This window comes from Pleuronectes platessa, chromosome 16 (assembly GCF_947347685.1).
Source record: "Pleuronectes platessa chromosome 16, fPlePla1.1, whole genome shotgun sequence".
NCBI lineage: Eukaryota > Metazoa > Chordata > Actinopteri > Pleuronectiformes > Pleuronectidae > Pleuronectes > Pleuronectes platessa.
The window spans coordinates 14,097,334-14,107,266 of record NC_070641.1 but is presented as its reverse complement, the minus strand read 5'-3'; the positions used below and the strand labels follow the sequence as shown (position 1 = coordinate 14,107,266).

Genomic DNA, 9,933 nt, shown 5'->3' with positions numbered 1-9,933 from the left:
GGCAGCTGCAGCTCGTAGAGGCACTTCCGGTGGCAACAGAAACTGCCTCTGGTTTGTAAAGGCAGATACAGCGATATCATATCTGTTATATTCGTTTCCACTTTCTGTCAACGCATGTTCTGTATTTTAATACGGCGGGATTCCCAAATAAATATTTTCTCTACCAAATATCCGTATATACTGTTTTTTATCTGAAAATATTACTTTCAACTAATTTAAATTTAGATGTATTAAACCTTTTATGGGTCCATACCATGTTAATTATTACATTTTTCTCTACTGACTGTTTATAAGACGTGCCTGTGCCACGCTTGAGACTCCTTGAACCTAAATGTGGAGCTTTCTTGATTAATTTAGAGTCCAAACCCACGAGAGCTAACAAACCAACTAATTAACTTTCATAAACCAGTATATATACTGGTTTATGAAAGTTAATTAGTTTATATATATATATATCTCATTGAATAAATCACAGACAGCTGTAGTTGCTCTCAGACAGAGGCAGCTGGCCTATCAGTGGCAGTCTCTCGTCACAGCGGAAATGCCACTACGAGCTACCGCTGCCACGATTTGAGCTCGCCCCTTTACTACAAAAGCGAGCGCAGGGGCAATCGTCCTGTGGATCTTGACTCTCTCTCACGTCTCTTACTCGACGACTCCTCGACTCTACATCACCAAGATGCGGGAAATTGTGCACCTACAAGCCGGTCAGTGCGGGAACCAGATCGGAGCAAAGGTATTTGTCTGAGTCTTCTCTTTCTCTGCTTTGTTTCTTTTTGATTTAGTATTCTGCAGAGCCATCCATGCAGACACGCCTCTAATCCACCCCCCCTGGAAATCTCTAAAGAGAAGCACAGCGCGATGTCTTTGTTTCCTTAAATCTTCCTGCTATTAAAACTTATAAAAAATATATATATACCATAACTTATTTTCTCAAGAATTTTCTTTGCAGGGCTCAAAACCCCCAAAATATATGCTTTGCACTGATTTGTGCAATATATACAAAATATCCATGAAAGAGATGCTTAATATTTGAATTTGATCATTGCATATAAAATTGGTATTTGATTCGTCTCCCTTTTTGTCAAGTGCTTCAGACGATTATGTAAGGACCGGCTGTATCAGTAATGCCACCTCACTGTTTCACTAATGGAACAGCCGCCCCTCCCCCACCACATGTACGACCTATTATCTCCCTATTATTCTTTTCAAGGCAGTTTCTGCTCATTTCTCCTGTTTGAAATACATCAACTTTTGTTGTATTTTAAAACTGGCACCCTTATTTTGTGTTTTTGAGCTCGTAAAAAAAATACAGTATTTTCTAATAGCATCAAAGCACCGGCTGCTGATCAGATTTACTGCCATCTGCTTGATTACGCCGGAGACACTTTGCATTTCAGACTAATGCACTGCCCTTGTGACCTGCGTTCAGCTGTGCATGTTTAAATATAGTTGCTAGCTCAGGGGTTGTGTTGTGTGTTTTTGTATATTTTCAACATATTCAATTATTTGTATCAACCCTGGTCTGAGTGAACACCGGCCTCACCCTCTGTCCCTGCCACGCCTATTTTTCTCTCTCAGTTCTGGGAGGTGATCAGTGATGAGCACGGCATTGATCCCACTGGCTCCTACCATGGAGACAGCGATCTGCAGCTCGACAGGATCAGCGTCTATTACAATGAGGCCTCAGGTAGGATTCAAGTATAAAACGCACACATGGAAATTAGCTCATCTCATGCCTTCTCTCATCTCCCCAGCTTTCCCACTGCGCTCTATGATTTGCATCGAGTCTGTGGTTTTTATTGAATGCACCGTGCTGGATGAGAATGACACAGTTGATCCATTTTAGGAGGAAAGTACGTGCCCCGAGCTGTCCTTGTGGACCTGGAGCCTGGTACCATGGATTCTGTCCGGTCCGGTCCCTTCGGGCAGATCTTCAGGCCTGACAACTTTGTCTTTGGTGAGCTGTGGGAATTTAGCTATGATGAATTTTTGGCTACCGGTGATTCATACATCAGCTCAATAAATTGCAATACTCTTTGTCTGTAGGCCAGAGTGGAGCTGGGAACAACTGGGCCAAGGGCCACTACACCGAGGGAGCCGAGCTGGTTGATTCCGTTATGGAAGTGGTGAGGAAAGAGGCCGAGGGCTGCGATTGCCTGCAGGGCTTCCAGCTCACTCACTCCCTGGGTGGCGGCACCGGCTCTGGCATGGGAACCCTGCTCATCAGCAAAATCCGTGAAGAGTACCCCGACCGTATCATGAACACCTTCAGCGTGGTGCCCTCTCCTAAGGTGTCCGACACTGTGGTGGAGCCCTACAACGCCACCCTCTCCGTCCACCAGCTGGTGGAGAACACTGACGAGACCTACTGCATTGACAATGAAGCTCTCTATGACATCTGCTTCCGCACGCTGAAACTCACCACCCCCACCTATGGAGATCTCAACCATTTGGTGTCGGCCACCATGAGCGGAGTGACCACCTGCCTGCGTTTCCCCGGTCAGCTCAACGCCGATCTCCGTAAACTGGCCGTCAACATGGTGCCCTTCCCCCGCCTCCACTTCTTCATGCCAGGCTTCGCCCCCCTCACCAGCAGGGGCAGCCAGCAGTACCGCGCCCTGTCCGTGCCTGAGCTCACCCAGCAGATGTTCGACTCCAAGAACATGATGGCCGCCTGCGACCCGCGCCACGGCCGCTACCTCACCGTAGCTGCAGTGTTCAGGGGCCGCATGTCCATGAAGGAGGTGGACGAGCAGATGTTGAATGTGCAGAACAAGAACAGCAGCTACTTTGTTGAATGGATCCCGAACAATGTGAAGACCGCCGTCTGTGACATCCCGCCCCGCGGCCTCAAAATGGCGGCCACTTTCATCGGCAACAGCACAGCCATCCAGGAGCTGTTCAAGCGCATCTCCGAGCAGTTCACCGCCATGTTCCGTCGTAAGGCTTTCCTCCACTGGTACACCGGCGAGGGTATGGACGAGATGGAGTTCACCGAGGCTGAGAGCAACATGAACGACCTGGTGTCAGAGTACCAGCAGTACCAGGACGCCACCACTGAGGAGGGCGAGTTTGAGGAAGATGGGGAGGAGGAGGTCGCCTAAAACCTCCCGCCCACCCAGCTACCAAACATCACTTCACCACACCCATATCCCCAAACCCCGCCCCTCTCATCCCTCTCCATCCAGCCGCACTGAAAAACAGACACCATCTAGATCGCTGCCGCTCCAGTATTAGACATTAATTCTACTATTGTATAATTTGATTCATATGTTTTTGTTTGTTGAATTATTAAAATCCTAACATCTGTCCTGTCATTGCCTTGATAAATTCAGCGGCAGGGGAATTTTTACTGTGAAGCCTTGAATAAAACCTGATGAAAAGGCAAATTTTATTGCATCTGAGATTTTTATTGTTTCATCTGATATGTGATCTGACTGTGCCTGTTCTGACAAATCGGGAACTGGGAAGAGCTTCTCAGGCGCCAGGAATGGGGGAGACTCGCATAGAACCACCGACCCTCCAAATTAGTGGACGACCCACTCTACCTCCTGAGCCACATCCACAATATGAATATATAATTTAAATTAAATGCAGAGCAATCGTTAACCCGGGTGCAATTGGAAAGAGACAATGAAAGGGATAGTGAGCATGTGGCAAGCCAATGCTGTTAAAAATCTAAGTGAGTCAAACCATTTTTTGGGGGGGTTAATAGTCTCAGAGGTCATGTATACAAAATATTATATCAAGTGTACAATGCAGCTCTTAATTTGAATCACATAGTAATTGAAAACTAGTATTAAGTATTAAAGCAACATATCTTCTCCTTACGGTGGCTGAGAGAGCTCAACACACTGCAAATTGAGAAAATATCATCTATTTGACGACACATGCAAATACAGAAAAGTACTGCAAATTGTAAAAAAAATGACAAAGGAAAGGTTTCAAGGAGACCCCAAAAAAGTGATGAACCTGGGTGTAGTTCAATGCTTTGTGAAGTTTCATCACCACTGGAGAGTAGCAGACTTCAATAACTTCACAAAGCGAATCTACTACTGTATCCATCTGTATCCTTTGAGAGGGAGCTGGAGCCGGTACCAGCCGCTATTGGGTGAGACCCTAGACACAGTGCCAACATATAGAGACAAACAACCATTCACACTCACATCTACAGTAAAGTCAGCATGTCTCTAGACTGTGGGAGGAAGACGATGAGTACTCACCAGGGACAACGCAAACTCGATAAATATAACACTTCTACCACTTTAAAGCCACATGGTAACTCATGTAAATACTGTACTGTGCAACAGTAACAATATATGGATAAGAAACTCAGGGAACAATTGCTGAGTAAGAAATTATCTTCAGTTGTTTTCATAAAGAAAGATTCCTTTGAAAAGAGAGTCTGGGTTCTTGTTCCTGTTTAAATAAGTTCTACCTGTTCTCTGCTCTTTATCAGCTGAATTGTAGATAAGCCGGTTTTATCAGGAGGAGTTACACTGAACGTTTTCTTCAGGACTCCTTGTCTGTAAATAGTGTCCAATAATACCGCAGTCTGTATGGGGAATAAAAAAAACACTTAAATCTTAGTTCTTTAAAATAAATCCTCCCTTAATGTGCTCACTGATTTGAGAATGAGGAAATGTTACTTCTGAGATTTACAACCGAGTTCAGCCGATCCTTTTGGTACTTTATCTTAATGAATGACAGGGCATAATGACAATGATATTCACATCCATCATAAAGCTGATATTAAATGACACGTGTTTGTGTACTACTATAAACTTCTAATGGTGTTAAATTTGACAACATTTCATCTAGTCTCCACATTTGCGTCTAATGAAGGTCATCAAAGACTTGTAAACTATAATGGCACTCAGTAGAGCGCTTGCCTCCATCAAGGCCCAATAGTCCCCTTATGAAACCACAATGAACTTCACTAGACCTGGATTTTAATTTGGATCTGCAATCAATTTCCCACTCATAAATATCAGTCCCCTAAAACATGGCTAATGGGAAAATTATGTAAAACACCCTCTCTTGCAGAACTAAAGAAGGTGAAAACCTTTGGATCAGCACTAAAATGAGTAGTCAGCAAATTTTGTGTAAACTTGCCTTCAAACAAATCAACCAACCGACAAACAGACAGGGGTGAAAAGGTAACCTCCTTGGTGGAGGAAATTAAAGGTCAGACTCACTTTACATCTTTTCACGACATTACAGATAACATTTGTTCCCCTGAGAGACTCCAACAATGGCCTCATTGTTTGAGTGACTTTCTCAGGTGCTCTGAGGGACTGAACGTTTTTTCTCTCGTTGCTTATCTGCTTTGCTCTTTTATCATCCTGAAACATTACCCGCACAAACACATAGTCATGTACTTGTTTAGATTTTTAGAATGAGCATGACAAAACTCCCGCTGGGACTCAGTAAATGTTTTGTTAGATTTAATTACTCATCTATGGTACAAACACGTTGTTATTTATCAGACAGAAAGAATTCATAAATATGCTGTGACACTGCGAAACATCTCTGATGATTACGATGCCTCATGCGCTTCATGGCTAGTCTGATGAAGTGAAAAATTTGAAACGATGCAACCTTTACATTAGTGTGATTATTTAAAGAATACTTCAAGGCTAAACGACAATTTGCTTTGTGCTGGGTTTAATTTCCCAGTGTAACCTCATTTTCATCACACAGCAGGTAACCTTGATGGCCTACTCTCATTGTTAGGATTAAAAACATTATCAGTTGTAAATGCAATGGACTCGTCTGAGCTCTCTGTAGCAAAAAAATAAAGTTTGAGGTAAACGATCAGCATAGATTTAGCCGGTGACAGTATTTTCACAATGAATCTAATCATCTACATTGAATATTAAGGCAAATGACACAGGAAAACATGTCCAAATAGAAAATTACTAGTAGTGATACAAATATTGCAGCTCCTGTTTCTCTTGTGCAGAAGAGAAATCCAACTTGAAATGTTCAACTGTCTTGAAATCTGTTGGAAGACACATCCAGGTGAATCTCCTCACGTGGTCACACAGGAACCATTCTGTGCCGGTTGAGACGAAGCGGTCGGTAAAAGCATCGTGTGAAGGTGGCACTCCGTCCTCTCTCAGCCCCGAGAGATTCTTCAGCTCGAGAGAGAGAGAGCCCCGTCAAGCAGGAGCGCCGAGGATTTTAGTCCGAGCGCTGCATCTCAAATGAGTCGCTCCTCCTTTGGTAGCTTTAGGGTGTCCGGTGCTGCCACGCTGTGCACGCCGGACTGCTCCTCGGCACTGGGTCTGTACGTCCCCTCGGACTGCCTCTTCTTTTTCACCACGCAGAAAAGCCAAGCGAGCACGGCCAAGACGATGGCCAAGACCCCCAGAGTGACCGTGGGGGCCACGATAGCAGCGATGTTGGGTCCCTGCCAAAAGAAAAACACGGGGCATGGATCAGTCTGGTGAAACTGGAAACTTTCTGAGGTTGTTTACTGACCATGACAAATGTTTTTTACTCACATTAGTTATATTTGAAGGGGAGCTAGTGGTGGTCAAATTTCCTGTAAAAAGAACCGAAACATTAGAAACAATGCTGTGACGATGTGCAGTGAAAGGGAATAGAGCCTGTGCACTATACAACTGAGCATAGAGCGTCACACTGCTGGTAAACTATTGGGATTATCCAACCATACAACCTTCAAGGGTCAAGGGGGGGGCTGGAGCCGGGGTTATCCATTAACTAGAGCAATGTTTAGTTAATTACTATTAAAGTGTTTTTTCAATTAATTGTTTCGGGCCTATAAGCATTGGTTTCTTCTACCATGACCTGAGGTCTGGATAAATTTAAAGGAATAATTCAAAATTTTGGTAAACCATTCTCCATAAGAGGAGACTCCAGGAAGTTACTGCTCATGGCCAAGAAACAGTTGGTTTTACCTCTGTAAAACTGCTAAATTAAAGATTTTACATTTTCAGTTTACCGCAGATTAAACAATAAAATGTGTTAATCAGTAAACTTTAGAGTTGCCAGTAAGCAGACTTTGTTCCCTCTGACAAAACCAAGGCTCGATGTTTCTAAATGTTTCCAGTCTGGCTGCTGAGCTCAGAAAAAGGGAAGCTACAGTGCATATTACACATGTAGAGCATTGCTGGACGATTCTTTAAAGTCCACGTAAAGCAGATGGTCCCATATTACACCCACACTTAGTTCTCTACACTGGGTCCTTGTCGCTGACAGGATTCACTTCAACTATCCCAGTCTTGCATATTGACCACTACAAAATCAGGCCCCTTCATATCGAACTGATCAACTCCAACCTTGTCAATCTGCTCACTCTCTGAGATCTGACCATTTAAATCTATTACATAGCACCAAAGTTGCAATATTGTCTGCACTACAATTCTGCAATGACAAAATACATGTGTTTATACATATGTGTATATATGTGTACATATATATTTTATACATATATATTATAAGATTTAACATTAGCCTTAGTGTTAAAAGGCCAAAACATTTGATGCCGCTAACCCCTGCTAACATATACTGGTGGTCAAACCGTCAAACATATAAGGGATATTCACCATCTTGTCCTATATTCTAAAAACATATTTAGATTTAACTTTGCTTACTTGAACACAGTGGTTGAAATAGAATAAATGAATAAAGGCAAATGAATAGGAATGAATGACAGAGATGTGAATGTCAGCCTCCACTAATGACTCATTGCCAAAAGATCCACACCCTTAAAACCAAATCACAGACGCTCTAAATCCATTTTGACCTTCAAAACTAATCTAATCCCACGGTTAAACACACGCCAAACTTCTTTTTTGAATGGATTTGTAGCGTTATTTTACACAAGCTGGAAAAGAAGAGGAACCAACAGCACAGCAGAAGTGACCTTTAGCCTTATGAACACTTTGAAGGGAACAAACATACAATGTAGCAGTCATCCTGCCACTGCCGGTCTATTGCTGTTCCCACTTATTTTATCCATGACCGGCCATGTGATTAGTGAGGGACACCATGAAACTACACGGTGGCCACTTGAGCAGGAGAGTGAATGGGGGGGGGGGGGGGGGGGGGGGGGGAGCTCAGGAATGCAGAGAGCACTGCAGCCATACAGTCAGCTGAGTCACACAACGCACTGGTCTGAAATATGGAATAAAATAACCCACAAAACTTGTCTTGATGTTTGTTGGCTTTAAGCTTAACAACGCTGTTTCGATACACGCTAAAAAGAAAGTAGCATTTCCGAAATAACAACCCGCGTAGGACTTCATGAGTCAATCATTCACCAGGACAAACAGTCAACTTTCCAAGGACAAAAGTACAACCTGATAACAGGGGTTTAGAGGAGGGGGCGATTCATGCTCAAAAAGCAGCGGAATATAATGCAAAATAGATTTTTTTTATAATGTATATAATTTCTAATAATGAGCTCAGACTGGATATCAATCCACTGTACCTGTTTCTCACACAGCACAACGCCTATGTTAAATCATTTCTTAAGACGGTTCTTGCTGACAAGCTGGTGCATGATACAGATTTGCTCTGGAATGTCTCCAATATTTTTTTTATTTGTTTATCATTGAAGGATTCAGTGGTGTGTCTGTGTGTCTCTGTTTGTGTGTGTGTGTGTGTGTGTGTGTGTGTGTGTGTGTGTGTGTGTGTGTTTGTGTGCGTAGGTGTGGTCACAGGCATGGTTTATCTCAGTGCTGAGGATGAAGAGATGGTTACTGACTCACCCCACGCCGGATCACTGCTCAGCAGTAGGAGTAAAACACTCCCGGCCACAGCTCCAGGGATGGTCAGCACATCCGGATATGCTTCCATCTCTAGCCGGGGGCCAAGTGCGGGCAGACTGGGGACCTCAGGGCATCAGCTTGGGCCCATGGCATCAGGTCACTGAGTGGACATGTGGTCCTCCAGGAACAGCTGGAGACATATTAGGGTCAGTAACGGGAAGACACATGTGTCTCACTCCTTTCTGAGTCACACACTCAGCCCGATGCTGAATCATAAACCTTCTCAAACAACAGGAACAAACAATAACCTATAAATAGCGCATTTATAAAACGCTTCACGCAGGTTTAAACTTCAACCTCTTCTCATTTGCAACGTTATTATCATTATTATTACATCCACTAATAAGGCAGAAGGTGATATATTCTTTAGAGGTGACTTTCCACAGGAATTACAAACACGTACCATTGATCCGGATGTGAACAGGTGGGCAACGAAAAACGGGAAACACACCCAGCAGGTCGATCCCTCACGGATGAACCATGTCGCTTCCGCCTCACCTTGTCAGAAATGAAAACCGCAGCGAGTGGTTTAGTCCAGTGAAGGTGACAGGTAACATCCTACGACACGAAACAAGTGCGCTTTTACGCACGAACGGGCAGGGACTGGATCCTCCAGCAGCAGCCAGACTACATCCTCGACTCCACTGCCAGTTGGTGCTTTTATTCAAAGCAGTTTTTGGTCTCTCTTCAAATCGCCATTGGTCACATGGTTGAGTTTCGTGTTACATTACCTGAGCGCAGTTATCTACCTGCAGCAGCAGCAGCGACAGCAGCGGCAGCAGCAGCGCACAGATCCTCCTTTGTGCAAAGTGGAAGAAAAAGGCTGTTTGGAGAAGTGGAGCAGAACAGATCCAGGTCCTCCTGTTACCTTTTTAAAAAACTCATCAGAATAAACTGCCTTTATAGAACTAACCCTTCACCTTCGTGTTATAGTCTCCTGTGTCTATTCTGCGTGTGAACCTTGATTAAGAGTAGTTTTTAGTTCGATGCCAGGTTTCTCTAACAACCTGCTTCAGTGCAGTGTTTGACTGAACTCCGTACCCAGCTCTTACCTAGCAACCTGTCTGTCTGACTGATGGTGGTGGTGGTGGCATGGAACAGCGCCCCCACCAGGTTTCATGTTTTCCAA

The 9,933-nt window shown here is 43.9% G+C and overlaps 2 protein-coding genes across 3 annotated transcripts; one reads left to right on the top strand and one right to left on the bottom strand.

The window, feature by feature from the left end:
* The first annotated feature begins 490 nt into the window (after positions 1-490).
* tubb4bl (tubulin, beta 4B class IVb-like) lies at positions 491-3,370 on the top strand. The gene is made up of 4 exons (XM_053444278.1): positions 491-736; positions 1,582-1,690; positions 1,850-1,960; positions 2,050-3,370. The coding sequence occupies exons 1-4, from the start codon at positions 680-682 to the stop codon at positions 3,105-3,107; spliced, it is 1,335 nt and encodes a 444-aa protein (XP_053300253.1). The 5' UTR covers positions 491-679; the 3' UTR covers positions 3,108-3,370.
* Positions 3,371-5,433: 2,063 nt separating this feature from the next.
* On the bottom strand, positions 5,434-9,889 carry crb3a (crumbs homolog 3a). Of its 2 annotated transcripts, none has more exons than XM_053444276.1 (5): positions 9,536-9,889; positions 9,208-9,302; positions 8,745-8,934; positions 6,513-6,553; positions 5,434-6,418 (listed from the first exon to the last, which is right to left on the bottom strand). In XM_053444276.1, exons 3-5 carry the CDS (start codon positions 8,830-8,832, stop codon positions 6,209-6,211), a joined length of 339 nt encoding a protein of 112 aa, XP_053300251.1. In that variant the 5' UTR covers positions 8,833-8,934; positions 9,208-9,302; positions 9,536-9,889; the 3' UTR covers positions 5,434-6,208. The 2 variants fall into 2 exon arrangements, with proteins under 2 accessions (XP_053300251.1, XP_053300252.1); XM_053444277.1 differs by having other exon boundaries at positions 9,554-9,889.
* Between the last annotated feature and the right edge of the window lie 44 nt (positions 9,890-9,933).

Coding starts and splice junctions, on each gene's coding strand:
- tubb4bl (XM_053444278.1), top strand. CDS start 680: ATGCGGGAAATTGTGCACCTACAAGCCGGTCAGTGCGGGAACCAGATC. Junction 737..1,581: donor GGAACCAGATCGGAGCAAAG/GTATTTGTCTGA, acceptor TTTCTCTCTCAG/TTCTGGGAGGTGATCAGTGA. Junction 1,691..1,849: donor CTATTACAATGAGGCCTCAG/GTAGGATTCAAG, acceptor GATCCATTTTAG/GAGGAAAGTACGTGCCCCGA.
- crb3a (XM_053444276.1), bottom strand. CDS start 8,832: ATGGAAGCATATCCGGATGTGCTGACCATCCCTGGAGCTGTGGCCGGG. Junction 6,554..8,744: donor GAGCAGTGATCCGGCGTGGG/GTGAGTCAGTAA, acceptor TTCTTTTTACAG/GAAATTTGACCACCACTAGC. Junction 6,419..6,512: donor CCCCTTCAAATATAACTAAT/GTGAGTAAAAAA, acceptor TTCTTTTGGCAG/GGACCCAACATCGCTGCTAT.